This window comes from Oratosquilla oratoria, chromosome 6, assembly GCF_046742065.1.
Source record: "Oratosquilla oratoria isolate Oo_2021 chromosome 6, ASM4674206v1, whole genome shotgun sequence".
Classification (NCBI taxonomy): domain Eukaryota; kingdom Metazoa; phylum Arthropoda; class Malacostraca; order Stomatopoda; family Squillidae; genus Oratosquilla; species Oratosquilla oratoria.
Window position 1 is genome coordinate 79,986,913 of NC_134782.1, and position 18,206 is coordinate 80,005,118.

Below are 18,206 nucleotides of genomic sequence, written 5' to 3' on the forward strand. Positions count from 1 at the left end.
TGCACATCTTTGCATTTCTCTCAAGACCGACACTTTTTTCAATAACCGTAAAGTACACAGTTGACATTAGCTGTAAACTTGATGAGTGTTATCTCCTGAAATGGCACTGTAAGTATTGTTCATATATCTGTAAGAGTGGTAGGGCCACATCTAGGCCATGCCATGTGATGAAGTGTACCGAGATGATGTAATCTTGTAACAAGACATTTCTCATTGTGCTAGTGCTGTTGATTTATCTCTTGCTCGGGCATAGGTGTGAACAATGATTTTCAACCTGTTTTCTCATCTTCCCCATACTTATGCATTGCTGTTCTTTAGTCATCTGTGCTGGGCCGGACCATAAGGGCATTATAGGCACTTGAAGGCTCCGGCCTCCAGAGTCTAAGGAGCCTCAAGGATTCTAAGGATAAGAATATATGTGTCGCTCAATAGTCAATGGCTACATAAGAGCATTTCTTGGAAGTGAAGCCCACTCGAAGGATAAGGAAAAGGAGGAAGAAAAAAAAAAAAATAATAATATATATATATATATATATATATATATATATATATATATATATATATGTATGCTAATAAGAACACGGGTACGTGTGTTCACTTATGCAAAGTAGACCACTTGGAAAAAGAAACTAACGAAGCAGAGCGCTTTCGTATATTACATCTTCAGTGCAACAAGTACATAGTGATAGGAATACATAGACATTATATACATGATACAAAGGGGACTAGGACAGTTTTGAATAAGCATACCGACCAATTACCCCCTAGAGAGCGGAAGGTCATTGTCAATTATCTTACGATGGTCGGGCGACCATCGTAAGATAATTGACAATGACCTTCCGCTCTCTAGGGGGTAATTGGTCGGTATGCTTATTCAAAACTGTCCTAGTCCCCTTTGTATCATGTATATAATGTCTATGTATTCCTATCACTATGTACTTGTTGCACTGAAGATGTAATATACGAAAGCGCTCTGCTGCGTTAGTTTCTTTTTCCAAGTGGTCTACTTTGCATATATATGTATACACACACACACATATATGTATATATATATATGTATGTGTGTGTATATATATATGCACACACACACGCACACACACACACACACATACACACACACACACACACACACACACACACACACACACATATATATATTATATATATATATATATATATATATATATATATATATACACACAGACATTTTAACAACCACAATGCACTTTAAATCTAAGCGATCAACATCGGAAGACCCAATGGAGGCCACAACCAGAAATTGAAATGTGGTACTTCCGAGGACTCGAACTCAGCGATCACATGACATGTGCCGTAGTAACTAACCAACTACGCCATGGCGTAGTTGGTTAGTTATATAACATAAGTTTCACAAAACACATGTGAATACACAAATTATGGTAAGCACCACAAGGAAAAAGAAAATTGAATCTGAGAGCTTTCGTGATAGTTTCACATCTTCCAGGATTACAAGAGAATGCCATTCTCTTGTTATCCTTGAAGATGTGAATATATTACGAAAGCGCGATTGGATTCCACTTTGGTCATAATATATGTATATATAATCACGAAGAACCACAATCGAAATAAAAGGAAACTTAGAAGAAAGTACGACTTCTATATATCGCGGTCAACAGCGATATTCAGTTCACTATAGAAGAGGAACAAAACGGACAATTGCCCTTCCTAGATACGTTAATACGACGAGTGGGAAAAACTTTAACTTTCTCAGTATACAGAAAGGAAACAAACAAAAAGGATTTAGTACATTACTTCTCCGCACATGATGATAGGACAAAGAGTGGTATAGTAATAGGATTTTTTCTCAGGGCACTACGAATCTGTAGTAATGAATACCTAGAAGGCGAATTTGATTAAATTATGAAAACCTTTGACAAACTTGGATATCCAGAGGGAATGTTGAAAAGAACAAAAAGAAAAGCAATAAATATTTACAATCGCGGAAAGAAAGAGAGAAATGATCAAAATAATACCAATTTTATATCAGTACCTGGCTCAGAAACGTCACCAATAATAGACAAATATTTAACAAAATCAGGTATCAACATAGCTACAATAACTAACAAGAGGATAGGTGATTTAATAAAGGCTTCCGAAAAAAAAGAGAACCAATTCCGAAAACAGCGTCGTATACAAAATCCCGTGCAATAGTTGCTCAATGGCTTATTTTGGCGAATCGTCAAGAGAATTAGAAAAAAGAATTTATGAACATAAAAACGACATAAAAGCACATAGGACATCTAATTCTTTAGTAGTTCATGCGGAAAAATTCGATCATTTACCAAACTGGAGAGAAGCTGAAGTGCTACATAAAGGTTTTGATAAATTCACTAGAAGAATTGTTGAATCAGCATATATTTCAACTAATAATTCATCGAATCATCGAGGAGGGTTTATCAATCTAGCTAAACAAACTAGTATTTTAATTCTAAAACACGCCAGAAAAACGACCTTTCCCAAGTGTCCGAAAAGGTAATTAGATTTAGTACATAAACTTCAATTGCAGTTCTACATACACTCTCTGAAGAAGTTCTACGCGAACGAAACGTTAGAGTAGCACAGCGTAATGTAATAGCACATTGTTAAAATGAAACTTGTTAACCCACTGTCGGAGAAAAGAAATCAGAAATACTAATTATCTGTATATTTCGACCACTGACTGTGGTCCTCTTCATCATTCTGCTGAAGAGGACCACAGTCAGTGGTCGAAATATACAGATAATTAGTATTTCTGATTTCTTTTCTCAGACAGTGGGTTAACAGGTTTCAAACGTTTGAGTGTTTAGGGTTCCGAGCCTTCCCCTGTGGTTATGTTATTTATCATCCAAAATATATATATATATATATATATATATAGATATATATATATATATATATATATATATATATATATATATATATATTGTTATGAAGGAGTGCATTTTTCTGTTTGTAGTTTCGTTCGAGGGCGGCTTCATCTGCGCTTCGAGCGGGGTTCATTCGTGGTTATCGTTTGTGACGGAGGAGTGACGCAGGTTTGAGTTTTGACTGGAGAGTTGGAGGAGACGGACGTGTTAGAGTTGTCTTGGTAAGGCCGGAATACCCTTTTTGAATTAGTTTTGAACTGTTAAATTCACCAAAGGAAATATATACATTTATTTTAAGAATTGTTTCAGTGCCATTTACAAATATATTTATTTAAATTTTCAAGAGTTGAATTGGTATATAATAGAAAATATTACATTTATCATTTCCCCCCAAGTATTTTATGGAATATTGTGAAAAGTTATAAACGTACGTGAAGAATCATAACAAATGGTGGAGATGCGGGGCACTATGCAGTAATGCTTCTTTATAGTAATAGTGGATGACAGTGATGTTACATATGAGCCTGTGCATGATTGTATATTGAAACTGTTTTAGAAATTGTACTTTAGTTTTTTCTGTTGTTGTTGTTGTTGTTGGCTGACATGGAACCTTTTGATAATACATTTACTAAAGAACCACAACTTGCATTTTGCAGAAATGTACGGTACACAAGAATGACTGGATTGTAATTGCAAATTTTTATAATGTATCAATAAATGAGAGAGATGAGAAGGCCGAACTAATAGCAGTGATTGTTCAAGGTTTAATAACGCGTGAAATTCTGGAAGAGAGTGCAAAATCATTAATGGTGACAGAACACGTGGAGGACGTGGGAACTAGAATGAGGGCTGGCTCTGAAAAGATAAGGATAATGGAGCTGGAGTTGGAGATACTAAAACTAAAACCGGAGGACCGGGAAAAAGACAGGGAGATAGAAAGAATGAAAATTGAATCTGTCTTTGCCCAAGTGGCAGCTGGGGAAAAGTTTAATATAGCCAAGATGGCACGCTTGGTTCCCACCTTTGATGAAGCTGACCCTGAGGAATTTTTTGAACACTTTGAAGGATTAGCAAATACTCTCTCCTGGCCTGCACAGTATTGGTGTGTATTGATCCGTAGTGTCCTGAAAGGTAAAGGCCGTTCCCAGTTCTTGTCCCTTTCTACTACCTCCCAAAATAATTACGAACTTGTGAAAGATCAAGTTCTTAAAGCCTATTTATGTCCGGGGACATTCTTCGATTAAGGCAGAAGAATGTCCAAACTTGAACATCTCCAAGGGTCAATGGTACCCGGACATAATCTCACGGCTAGCTTTGAGCCGTTTGGTTAAGAATTTTCACCCACCTGACCTCGGTCCCTTATCAATCTTGACCCCGCTTCCCTTCTGACCTCACACCTCCACCCACACATCCCCTCACCTCTGACTCCATCCTGCGGGACGGATTGTCCTGTTTTTAGCTCTGCGTGTTCCCCTTCTACTCATATCTCAATTGTACTTATGTCTCTGCAAATTCTTGTAACCTGTACTTTCCTAAAGAGGGCTGTAGCTATTAGCCGAAATATAGAAGTCGTACTTTCTTCTAAGTTTCCTTTTATTCCAATTGTGGGTTCTTCGTGATTATATATACATATATTATAACCAAAGTGGAATCCGATCGCGCTTTCGTAATATATTCACATCTTCAGGGATAACAAGAGAATGGCATTCTCTTGTAATCTTGGAAGATGTGAAACTATCACGAAAGCTCTCAGATTCAATTTTCTTTTTCCTTGTGGTGCTTACCATAATTTGTGTATTCACATGTGTTTTGTGAAACTTATGATATATAACTAACCAACTACGCCATGGCGTAGTTGGTTAGTTACTACGGCACATGTCATGTGATCGCTGAGTTCGAGTCCTCGGAAGTACCACATTTCAATTTCTGGTTGTGGCCTCCATTGGTTGTTAGAATATATATATATATATATATATATATATATATATATATATATATATATGTGTGTGTGTGTGTGTGTGTGTGTGTGTGTGTGTGTGTGCGTGCGTGTGTGTGTGCATGTATATATATATATATATATATATACACGTACATACATACATATATATATACATATATATATATGTATATATATACATATATGTGTGTGTGTGTATACATATGTATATATATATATATATATATATATTATATATATATATATATATATATATATATATATATATGTTGTTTTTTCTTCCTCCTTTTCCTTATCCTTCGAGTGGGCTTCACTTCCAAGAAATGCTCTGAAACTGGATTTATAATTCTCTCGCTCGATGTGATGGAACTGGGGAAACCCAAATCGCGAGTGTTGACCCAATACCGTCTCCCCCTTTGGATCTCCTCCTCCGCCTCTTCTCAGACACACACTCCAGCATATATATTGACCTCGCTCCTCCGCGATCTTCACTCACGTCTCAACCGTCGATCAATAAAGGCAAGTTTGGTCTGGAGATAAAGTTGAATTTCAATAACCGTGCATCTAAATTTTGTTTCCATTTCTCTAAACTCTTCGCAGGTCCTTTCTTGATGACCGAGTGTCCATTCTCTCAATGAATGACGGACTCATCATCACAAAAGGGAGTCAAGGAAACTCAATTTTATTCCAATTATTCTGGTTCAAATTCAGAGAGGTTATCTGATTTTACAGCGATTATTTTGGTTAAAATTCAGAAAGGATATCAACGACAGGAGGCCACAGCTGTGACCGAAGTAATTATCTTTGCCTTGAAATTGAGACAGACATAGTGTTACAGAAAACCCAGGGTGCAAGGCAAGACCCCGGTACTTGGAAGAAGGAACGAGATGACGCTGCCAGTAACTAATCCTTCCACTCTTTTTTCTTCTTTTTCCAGATGAAGACCTTCGTGGCACTGTTGCTCGTGGCACTGGCGGCCGTCGTCTTGGTCGAGGCTGATCCTCACCGTATTCACGGTCCTAGCCAAGTTTACAATACCCTGCCTTCTACCTACAACACCGCCCACTTCCCCAACTTCCGTCCTGGCTTCGGCATCTTCAACTACCCACCCAACCAAAACCTAAATAGATGCAAATACTGGTGTCCCAGCTACAGTGGATACGGTTACACTAGGAGGTACTACTGCTGCACACACATCCACAACCAATGGTGATTGAATCCAGTCATCAACACCTGTTCCACATCATCACCGTTCGGAGATGACTATATTGGAATGAAGATTATATAAAAGAACGAAACAAATATATGCCGTCCACCACAAATCTTACAAGTTTATCTGTCCCAGTTGCTCTCACCCGGTGGTCCTTGGACCGTCAGTGGAATATACAATTTCAAAGGTTCAATGGCGTTTAGTGGCTGCCTGATGGTTTCTTTCAGTGATGAAGTGGTCTCCAAAGTGCAAGACCAGATTTAACTCAAGAAGGGCCTGAGGCACACGTCAGCTTTTGCGCTCTTTACTCTAAAGGTACACACAGTGATTGCCACCATTGATTACTTTTGAGTCACTGTAATATAAACGTGTGATTCAACTGCATACATAAAGATAGAAAGAGTTGATGGTTTATGTAGCCATTGACTATTGAGCGACACATATATTCTTATCCTTAGAATCCTTGAGGCTCCTTAGACTCTGGAGGCCGGAGCCTTCAAGTGCCTATAATGCCCTTATGGTCCGGCCCAGCACAGATGACTAAAGAACAGCAATGCATAAGTATGGGGAAGATGAGAAAACAGGTTGAAAATCATTGTTCACACCTATGCCCGAGCAAGAGATAAATCAACAGCACTAGCACAATGAGAAATGTCTTGTTACAAGATTACATCATCTCGGTACACTTCATCACATGGCATGGCCTAGATGTGGCCCTACCACTCTTACAGATATATGAACAATACTTACAGTGCCATTTCAGGAGATAACACTCATCAAGTTTACAGCTAATGTCAACTGTGTACTTTACGGTTATTGAAAAAAGTGTCGGTCTTGAGAGAAATGCAAAGATGTGCATAACCAGAGCGGTTTCTCGAGTGGAAACCAAAACACATACGCAGAACTTGATGACACACAAAGAACTCCTTTACTACCATGGGAGTCTCATCAATATTAATAAGATAACTTGGTGGTAGCCAGAATGAAAGGTAAGGGTGCCACCTTTGGCTGACAGGGTGACTAATGACAAAGATATACACGTGCGCGCAAGCGCAAACACTTATACACACACACGCAAACACACTACTCACCTATGTTATTTGCTTTCCCCATTACATCTCATTTCTCCTTTAGAATAATCATACCAATTTATCAGTTCTTCTCGCCTCCTTTGAGAGCACATTCCACCACCCTCATTCTATATTCTGATACGTCACCAGCGCCATTGTCTTATCGTATTTCCCATACTCTCCATCAACAGAACTTTTTTTTATTCCAATTCCACGTACAGACATTGTCATAACCACCACACACCGCATTACTCGATGCTTCCCTGTTCCAAACCTACGTCCTCATTCCCTTATCCCTCTCACCTCCTTCCGTCATTACAAAACTGAACATCACACTGTATGGGAAAAAATATATTGTTGTAAAATTGTAGTAAAAATTACTTCAGGATCTCCAAGAGGATTGACATACACATTTAGGACATCTAAACTGGTCATGATCTCAGAAAAGTTGTCATAGAAATATAATAAACAAACAAATAACACAAAAAATAAGATAAAGCATAGTCAAAATTGATCTAAAAAGCATTTCATGATAAAGTCAACCTTGACGATTTGCCAAATATTCCACTTAACGCGGTCAACAGCGATATTCAGTTCACTATAGAAGAGGAACAAAACGGACAATTGCCCTTCCTAGATACGTTAATACGACGAGTGGGAAAAACTGTAACTTTCTCAGTATACAGAAAGGAAACAAACAAAGAGGATTTAGTACATTACTTCTCTTCACATGATGACAGGACAAAGAGTGGTATAGTAATAGGATTTTTTCTCAGGGCACTACGAATCTGTAGTAATGAATACCTAGAAGGCGAATTTGATTATATTATGAAAACCTTTGACAAACTTGGATATCCAGAGGGAATGTTGAAAAGAACAAAAAGAAAAGCAATAAATATTTACAATCGCGGAAAGAAAGAGAGAAATGATCAAAATAATACCAATTTTATATCAGTACCTGGCTCAGAAACGTCACCAATAATAGACAAATATTTAACAAAATCAGGTATCAAGATTGCTAAAATAACTAACAAGCGGATAGGCGATTTAATAAAGACTTCCGAAAAAAAAGAGAACCAATTCCAAAAAAACAGCGTCGTATACAAAATCCCGTGCAATAGTTGCTCAATGGCTTATTTTGGCGAATCGTCAAGAGAATTAGAAAAAAGAATTTATGAACATAAAAACGACATAAAAGCACATAGGACATCTAATTCTTTAGTAGTTCATGCGGAAAAATTCGATCATTTACCAAACTGGAGAGAAGCTGAAGTGCTACATAAAGGTTTTGATAAATTCACTAGAAGAATTGTTGAATCAGCATATATTTCAACTAATAATTCATCGAATCATCGAGGAGGGTTTATCAATCTAGCTAAACAAACTAGTATTTTAATTCTAAAACACGCCAGAAAAACGACCTTTCCCAAGTGTCCGAAAAGGTAATTAGATTTAGTACATAAACTTCAATTGCAGTTCTACATACACTCTCTGAAGAAGTTCTACGCGAACGAAACGTTAGAGTGTTTAGGGTTCCGAGCCTTCCCCTGTGTTTATGTTCTCCATCATCCAAATAATTTGTCTAAAATACTTATCAATATATATATATGTTTATACAAATAATTATATAAAAACTATTGGAATCTGGTTCCATCATATTTTGAGAGATCAGAATTCACGAGTTAAATATCAATTATTGTCGATAACAAATTTCCTTGTGAATCAGATCACCTGGTATTTGCCAGCATAGTGTACGAAGGGTCTTACTTTAAAGGAGTTCGTCGAGAAGGCGCAAATATTTATTCACTGGCTGGGTTCACACGCTCTAGTGTGTATTTATATATGCAAGCGTATGTATATATGTTTACACACACACACACACACACACACACACACACACACACACACACACACACACATCTATATATATATATATATATATGTATATATATATATGTATATACATATACATATATATGTATATACCTATATATATATGTATATATATATATATATATATATATACATATATATATATATATATGTGTGTGTGTGTGTGTGTGTGTGTGTGTGTGTGTGTGTGTGTGTGTGTGTGTGTGTGTGTGTGTGTATGTCCCCGTCTTGGGTAGTGGCCATCGTCAGTGCGTGGTTGTTGAACACGCGGTAGTGGAGTCGACCAAAGGCGGAGTGCGCTGCCCTGATCCTGTTCTCCACGTCTTTTTTGCATGTGGGAGTAGATGTTAGGATGCTTCCTAGGTATGTAAACTGGTCCACTTCTTCTAGATGTTGGCCATTTACGATATTGTTGGTATTAGGGAGCAGGAGACCAGGTGGGTGTTGGACTAGTATTTTGGTCTTATCTGTGTTGACCTGCATCCCAAAACTTTCATAGGCTGCATTGTATGCATCTGCTAGTGATTGAAGGTCCTCTGCATTCTGACCTGGGGTGGCGTTGTCATCGGCATATTGCAGCTCTCGCACCGGACATATGGTGGTCTTAGTTCTAGCGCGGAGTCGAGCCAGGTTGAAAACTCCCCCATCCATGCGGAAACGGAGGTTGATTGAAGGTGTGTCTGGTGGTATCTCGTTAAGCATCGCTGCTGTGTAAAGAGAGAAACACGTTGGAGCCTGAACACAGCCCTGTTTCAGACCACCGTTGATGGGGAATGGCTCGGAGAGGGAGATCTGGTGGCATACTCTCCCCACCATATCATCATACAGGGCACGCACCAAGGTGACGAAGTCGGGTGGGCAGCCAAACCTAGCGAGGAGTGCCCACATAGCGGGTTGGGGTACTTTATTGAAGGCCTTTTTTAAGTCCCAGAAGATAAACATTGCGGGCTGCTGTTGTTCAAGGCTATTCTCTTGTAGTTGTCGTGCGCAGAATATCATGTCAATGGTCCCGCGGGAAAGGTCGAAATCCACACTGGGACTCTGGCAGGACGTCTTCTGCCAGGACGAGGAGGCGGTCAAGGAAAATGCGGGCGAATATTTTGCTTGCGATGCTCAGTAGTGATATTCCCCGGTAGTTGTTACAATTCTCCCGGTCTCCTTTTTTGAATATTGTAACGATTGTTGCATCGCGGAAGTCACTAGGGAGGGTCTTCGTCTCCCATATTTTCAGTATGAGAAGCATGAGACGGTTCCTCAGCTCTGGGCCACCGTGCGTGAGGAGCTCCAGTGGGACGTTGTCGGGTCCTGGGGCTTTGCCGGGTCTCATGCGTTTAAGGGCTTTGTTAAAGTCCTGGACGGAGGGGGGTAGTGCCATCCAGTGACGGACGGGATATTGCGGGGTCATTCGCAGGAGGTTGTCAGGGGTGTCAACCTGGTCGTTGAGGAGGTTTTCAAAGTGAGACCTCCACCTTAGCAAAATGCCCTCGCTGTCGGTGATGGTCGTGGCCCCATCCACATCCTTTAAGCCACCCACTGATGACCGTGTGGGACCGAAAATTTCTTTTGTTGCTGCATAAAAGCTTCGCAGGTCTCGCTGGTCAGCGTAGCTTTGTATTTCTGCAGCTTTCTTTTGCCACCAGGTGTTCTGGGCTTCTCGGATGCCTCTTTGGCATTCAGCTACAGCTTGCTTGTGAGCACGTTTATTTGCAGCTGTGGGCTGGTTCTCCATGGTCAGACGCGTCTGGCGTTTAGCCTCAATGAGAGGAGAGATGACACCGTCACTCTCGTCAAACCAGTCCTGCCTTTTCTTGTTTGCGTAGCCAATGGTTTCCTCCGCGGCATGGGTCATGGCGTCTCTTAGGATGGCCCAGTGGTGCTCTACATTGGCCTGAGCCACAGGCTCTGCAAGGTGACGTTCGCAGGCTTCTCTGAAGTTTTGTGCCAGTTGTTGATTGCGGAGCTTGCTACAGTCAAAGCGCCGGTGTGATGCGCTGTCGGGTGCCCTTCTAGGTGGTCGAAGGGTAGTCATGGTAGGTCTGGAGATAAGCAGTCTGTGGTCCGTCGAGCAGTCATCCGCTCCGGGCATGGTTCGGGTGATGCGGACGTCTCTTCGGTCTCTGACTCTGGTGAGAATGTAGTCCAGAATGTGCTAGTGTTTGGCCCGAGGGTGTCTCCATGTCGTCTTCTGTGGGTTTGGGAGTCTAAACATAGTGTTGGTCACTATAAGTTGGTGTTCTGCACACAAACCCAATAGGAGCTCTCCATTGGCGTTACAGTTCCCGATACCGTGGTGGCCGATGATTCCCTCCCATAGGCGATGGTCCTTGCCTACTCGGGCATTAAAGTCGCCCAGCACAACAAGCTTGTCGTTGGCGGGCACTCTCTGGATGGTGTGGCCGAGCTGGGTGTAGAATGCAGCTTTGTCTTCGTCGGGTGAGGTCAGAGTTGGGACGTAGACGGAAATCAGGGTGATGTGTCTGTCCCGCGTGATGGGAATGCGGGCTGTCATCAGGCGCTCACTGATGGCCTTGGGAGCGAGGTTGTGCTATTGTACAAGCTGGGAACGGATTGCAAAGCCTACACAATGTATGCGCGGCTCCTCGGGGGCTTTCCCTTTCCAAAAGATGGTGTATCCCGTTCCGGCTTCCCTGATGTTGCCCTCTTCGGGTAGTCTGGTCTCGCTGAGGGCCGCCACATCAATGTTGAAGCGGGCGAGCTCCTTACAAACGAGAGCTGTACGTCGTTCCGGGCGGTTAGTGTTTGCCACGTCTTGGAGGGTGCGAATATTCCATGCACCAATGGTTAAAATCTTTCTGTTGTTGCGACCGCTTTAGTGGGATGTCCGCCAGCCGCGGTAAGCTGACCAGACGTGTTTTCCATGACCGATGTTTACCCCACCTTTTCTAGGGGCCTCCCCATGCGGGGTGGGCTGCGGTGGTCCTTAATAAGCATGCCCAGTCACGGGTCCAGCTGCCGAGCTCTGGTGTCACGGAAAAAGTCATCAAAGAGCGACCATCTTAGACCCGCTGCCCGAGTGCAGTCGCGGGGTGAGGGGTTCCAGCTTTCCAGGCCTGCCCCCGTCACCCGCGGTACCATCGCCTCGGGACTTGATGGTGTGATGACGATGAGGTGAAGAGAGGAGGGAGGAATGACAGAATGCCAGTCGCTGGTATGTTGTTTTGGGTGGTCGTGGCTGCGCGACGGCCACGCACATTCACTTGGCCCACATCTTTTCCACCGCGGCTCAAGATGGATGAGACAGGGAGCCTCCACGATGCAGGTTGCATCGGGCTGCCGGGTTCTTGGCCCACCAAGGCCCGCCTTGCCGCCTGCCCGACATGCGTTGCTGTCTTCCGCCGGCGCTAGTTCGCTCCGCCGTTGGGGTCTTGTTGGTTTTATTTCGGAGTTTTCCTTCTCCTAGCCTTTGCCTAAAGAGGCAGACCCTTCAAGGCAGTAGGGGGGGGGGGGGTCTGATTATACCGTCTGACCACTCAGTCACTTGCATGCATTCTGTAAGAAAACGGGGTGGGGGGGGACTACGGGAAGATAGCATGCAAGCAGTTAGGAGGCAGAGGCTGTAGAGGGGTTAAGACAAGCTTAGCCTATGTCGCATGCACTCCAATCACCCCCATATATATACACATATGCATATATACAGTATGTATATATATATATATATATATATATATATATATATATATACATATATGAATATATACATATATATGATATGTATATATATATATATATATATATATATATATATATATATACATATATATATTATATATATATATATATACTGTGACATTATGACAGGTTGACGGAAGTGATGCAGAAATGTATGTGAAGGTAAACAATAACCCATTAGAGACAGTTAACTGATTTCAATAAAAAATTAAGAAATTGCTAGTTGGAAACAATGAACTTATCAAAGAACTTGTATCGTTGTCACCGGCATTACCTTATATGCACGGTTTAATTAAAACTCACAAAATCAATAATTCAGCTAGACTCATCATTTGCTCTATTGGTTCTTGTACTTACAAGTTGTCCAAGTGGTTGGTGTCGCCATTAAGCCCTCTTGTAGGTACTATTTCCCATTCTCATATAAAAAACAATGTTGATCTCATCGAAAAGGTATCTAGTAAAAATCCCTCCTTTGATTTTGATTTCGTTAGTTTCGATGTTACCAGTTTATTCACCCGAGTTCCCGTTTTAGACTTATTATTATATTTAGAAGATGAATTGAAGATATATAATGTGCCTCTGCCGCTCCACACAATAATCAGTCTCATTAAGTTATGTGTATTAGATTCAAAATTTCAATTGAATGGTAAATTTTATATGCAAAAGTTTGGAATGGGAATGGGGAATCCTTTATCTCCTGTTCTAAGCAACTTGTATATGGAATTTTTTGAAAGAGATATTTTGCCTAAAATCATTCCTAACAAAGTTATTTGTCATAGATATGTTGACGATATATTGTGTATGTGGCCTATTGACCCATCTTTAGACAATTTTTTATTAAAGTTAAACAGTTTGGTACCATCAATTAAATTTACAAAAGAAATTGAACAGAAAATAGTCTGCCCTATTTGGATGTTATGATTTATAGATTTGTCAATAAGTTAAAATTAGATTTTTACAGGAAACCAACCAATGTCCTTTCTTATATTCATTATTATTCTTATTTTTATCTTAAGACTAAAGTATCAGTATTCACCTCAATGTTTCTTAGGGCCTTTAGAGTTTGTTGCCCAGAATTTTTAGACAGAGAAATTGAAGCCATTTATGACATTGGTATTAAATAAAAATATCCAAAACACTTAATTGACGTAGCTCAAAACACAGTAAAGAATTTTTTTTATAGTCTTACTGATAATCATCAATTCAGTTTTAAGAATATTCTAACCCTCACTTTTCATCAAAATTTATATTAGTTTAACTCGTAATTTTAATAAATTTGGTGTCCAAGTTGTCTTTAGAAATAACAACACTGTTAAAAAACAGGTTGATTAAAAATTCACCTGTTTGTAATGAAGTCTGTGTTTATAGTATCCCTTGCAAAATTTGTAACTTTAATTATATTGGACAAACAGGCAAGGATTTAAGATTGAGAATAAACCAACATAAATATAACATCAGAACAGGGCAAGTTTCAAGTGGGTTGTTTTTGCATTTAAGGGATTTTAATCATTGCATTAATTGGGATAACAAAAAGAAAATTGTCTTAAGTAAGGACATTAAGAAGAGAAATATCATAGAATCAGGTCATACAAAAGCTTCATTTCCACAAAGGAAACGTACCAGCTTAACCATGAAAGTACGAGTGATGTTAAATCTTCGTAAAAACTAGGTACGGACGGCAGTTAGCATTTGACTTAATTCCACGGGAGTAGATTAATTCCCAGGTTGAACAATTTTAGACATCCGATAGCTAAGTTGATAGAGCGACGGCTCCGTGTTCATTGGAAATGAGAGAAGAAATAGTAGAATAGGGGATACACATAAACAAAGCAGAAATTACTACACGGAAGCCCGAAGAAAGGAGAAATATGTCGTAGGTAAGTGGAAAGATAAACAAAAACGGACTTGTTGGTTTATCAACGGTAAATTGAGACATAGGAAAAAAACGACAAACTAATAGGTATTTAAAGAGATTTCAGCTCAGGTAGAAAACATAAATGAAATATTCCAATCCGTCTTCGCAAAGAGTAGTTTTGTAGAAGGAGATGTGATAGATACTTTGTGCTTAAAAGGCGTATATGTAAAAGGGAGGAACATATTCGGTCTTCCTGAAATACTGGATTTGAGAAAAACTTCAGGATCTGATGGGAACTTAAATTTGACATTTAAAGATTGTAAAGAGCACTGGTGATTCTATTCAGGTATGACAACGACGAAAGTCCACAAAGGAAACGTACCAGCTTAACCACGAAGGTACGAGTGGTGTTAACTCTTCATAAAAACTAAGTACGAGCGGCAGTTAGGAGACGACTTAATTCCTCGGGCGTAGATTAATTCCCAGGCTGAATTTTTTTAGACATTCAATAGCTAAGTTGGTAGGGCGATGGCTTCGTGTTCTCACGAGCCTCGGTTCCAGTTCAGGGACGACTGTCGGAATTATTTGATTGATTACACCGTCACTGGTGATTCTATTCAGGTATGACAACGACGAAAGTTCACAAAGGAAACGTACCAGCTTAACCACGAAGCTACGAGTGATTTTAGTTTTTTGTAAAACCTAAGTACCGACGGCAGTTAGGAGTCGACTTAATTCCACGGAAGTAGATTAATTCCCAGGTTGAAAATTTTTAGATATCCGACAGCTAAATTGGTAGAGCGGCGGCTTCGTGTTCTCGCGAGCCTCGGTTCGAATCCTGGGACGACTGTCGGAATTATTTGATTGACTACCCCGTCACCGTCACTATTCAAATATACATATATACATATATGTATGTACGTATGCTTGCATATATGAGCCCAAAATACCCATGAATAGATATTTGCACATTCTCGACAAATTCCTTCAAAGTAACACCCTTCGTGCACTATTTTGGCAATTACCAGATGATCTGATTCACCAAGAAATTTCTTATTGTCAATTATTGATATTTATCTCGCGAACTCGTATTTCCCAAAATATGATGGAACCAGATTCCAGAAGTTTTTATATAAAATATTATATATATATATATATATATATATATATATATATGTATATATATGTATATATATACATATACATATATATATTTATATATATACATGTATATATACATAAATATACATATATATGTATACATATATATATATACCTGTATATACATACATATATATATATATATATATGTACATATATATATATATATATACATATATATATATATATATATATATATATATATATATATATATATATATATAGTGACCAACACCACAGGAAAGGGACAAAGATGAATCAGAGCCTTTAATTAATATATTCACATCTTCAAGGATCACAAGAGAATGGTATCCTCTTGTAATGCCTGAAGATATGAAACTATTACGAAAACGCTTAGATTCCATTGTCTTTTTCCTTGTGGTGTTTAGCATAATTTGTGTATTCATGCGTGTTTTGTGAAATATGTGATATATATATATATATATGTATATATATATATGTATATATATACATATATAAATGTATATAAATATATATATATATGTATATATATATAACCATACAACTATATATACACACACATATATCTATATATATATATATATATATATATATATATATATATATATATATATATATCTTTTTCAACCACAAATCACTTTTAATTCCATGCCATCGCAATCGAGACAGAGTCGCTAGAAGGAGGCATCCGTTGGAAATTGAAACGTGGACGAGCCGAGGATTCGAACCCAACTAACCCGTAACAAAGTTATAGTGACGTAAACCAATACGCTATCAAGAGAGATTGCGTATTGATTTATGTCACTGTAACTTTGTTACGGGTTAGCCGGGTTCGAATCCTCGGCTCGTCCACGTTTCAATTTCCAACGGATGCCTCCTTCGAGCGACTCTCAGTTTCGATTGCAAGGGCAGGGAATTAAAAGTGATTTGTGGTTGAAAAAGATATTAATTGATCACTGGGAACCATTCAGTGTGTATGTACATATATATATATATATATATATATATATATATATATATATACATGTATATACATACATATATATACATACATATGCACACACACACACACACACACACACACACACACACACACACACACACACATATATATATATATATATATGTATATATATATACATATATATACATATATATATATACACATATAAATACATATATATATATAATAGATAAAAATTTATATATACATATAAATATATATAAATATATATATATATATATATACATAAATATATACATATATATATATACATACATATATATATATATATATATATATATATATATATATATATATATATATATATATATATTGGAAGAAAGTACACGCTGGACTCGTCGTTTGCCAATTTATTCCGACATTTCGAACCCTGTTCGTAACGTCCGAATAAATTGGCAAACGACGAGTCCAGCGTATACTTTCTTCCAAAAAATGGTTCCTGGACTCCAGGACAAAAGATCACGATGGGAAGTAATGATAGTGGAGAACTAAATATCACGATAGGATGTAATGATAATGGAGGAGAAAATATCACGGTAGGATATAATGTCAGTGAAGGACAAAATATAATTTTAGGAAGGGCTACCGGACAGAATGTCAATGAAGGCCAAAATATCATGATAGGATGTAATGACAGTGGAAGACAAAAGATCACGATGGGATGTAATTATAATGGAGGAAAAAATATCACGGTAGGATATAATGTCACTGGAGGACAAAATATAACTTTAGAAAGGGATGCCGGACATAATGTCTCTGAACGACGGGAGGCCGGCGTGAATCACGGTGACGTAGGGGGACAAAATGTACAAAAGAGATCGGATGACCGTGATCGACCAGATGTCCGTGATGGGGGAAATATTAATTTTGATAGGAGAAATGTTAATGAGGCATTGAACGTCAATGAAGGACCAAATAATAATATAGAGCAAGGTATAAATGAAAAACAAAATGATAATGTAAGATATGATATTGAAATTCAAAATGTGTCAAAAAGAAATAATCACGAGTTTCTTAAAACCATGTACTTTAATGCTCGTAGTATTAGAAACAAATTTCAAGAAATACAGATGTATGTCAAAAGCGGAAATCTCGATATGATAGGAATAACTGAGACATGGTTAAATGGTACAGAGTTCGAAGCTGAATTTAATATTGCGGGATTTAAACACTTTCATCAGGATAGAAACCACAAGAAAGGTGGGGGTGTTCTATTGTACGTTAAAAACAATGTTCATGCTTGTGTTTTAGAGAAAGTGAAACAGGATGCATATGATAGTTTGTGGGTTGAGTTAACCCAAACAAATGGACAAAAAATGAATATAGGTGTAATATATAGGCCAAAGACATTATCATTAGCAGACAACAAACTGTTATTTCAAGAACTGTCTAGTTTCTGCGACCGGGATTTATTGATAATGGGTGATTTCAATTTTACTGACATTGATTGGATGACCCTTGAACATGGCGATATAGGTA

The 18,206-nt window shown here is 38.7% G+C and overlaps 1 protein-coding gene across 2 annotated transcripts; it reads left to right on the top strand.

Annotated features, from left to right (window-relative positions):
• Nucleotides 1-5,169: 5,169 nt before the first annotated feature.
• LOC143026648 (uncharacterized) lies at nt 5,170-6,486 on the top strand. 2 transcript variants are annotated; one of them, XM_076187404.1, is made up of 2 exons: nt 5,170-5,361; nt 5,780-6,486. In XM_076187404.1, the coding sequence occupies exons 1-2, from the start codon at nt 5,206-5,208 to the stop codon at nt 6,053-6,055; spliced, it is 432 nt and encodes a 143-aa protein (XP_076043519.1). In that variant the 5' UTR covers nt 5,170-5,205; the 3' UTR covers nt 6,056-6,486. The 2 variants fall into 2 exon arrangements, with proteins under 2 accessions (XP_076043519.1, XP_076043520.1); XM_076187405.1 differs by lacking the exon at nt 5,170-5,361 and adding an exon at nt 5,383-5,636.
• The last annotated feature ends 11,720 nt before the right edge of the window (nt 6,487-18,206 follow it).

Excerpts from the sequence above, each read along its gene's own strand:
- LOC143026648 (XM_076187404.1), top strand. The coding sequence starts at position 5,206 with ATGGAACTGGGGAAACCCAAATCGCGAGTGTTGACCCAATACCGTCTC. Across the intron at positions 5,362-5,779 it reads TCAACCGTCGATCAATAAAG|ATGAAGACCTTCGTGGCACT; the intron begins GCAAGTTTGGTC and ends TTCTTTTTCCAG.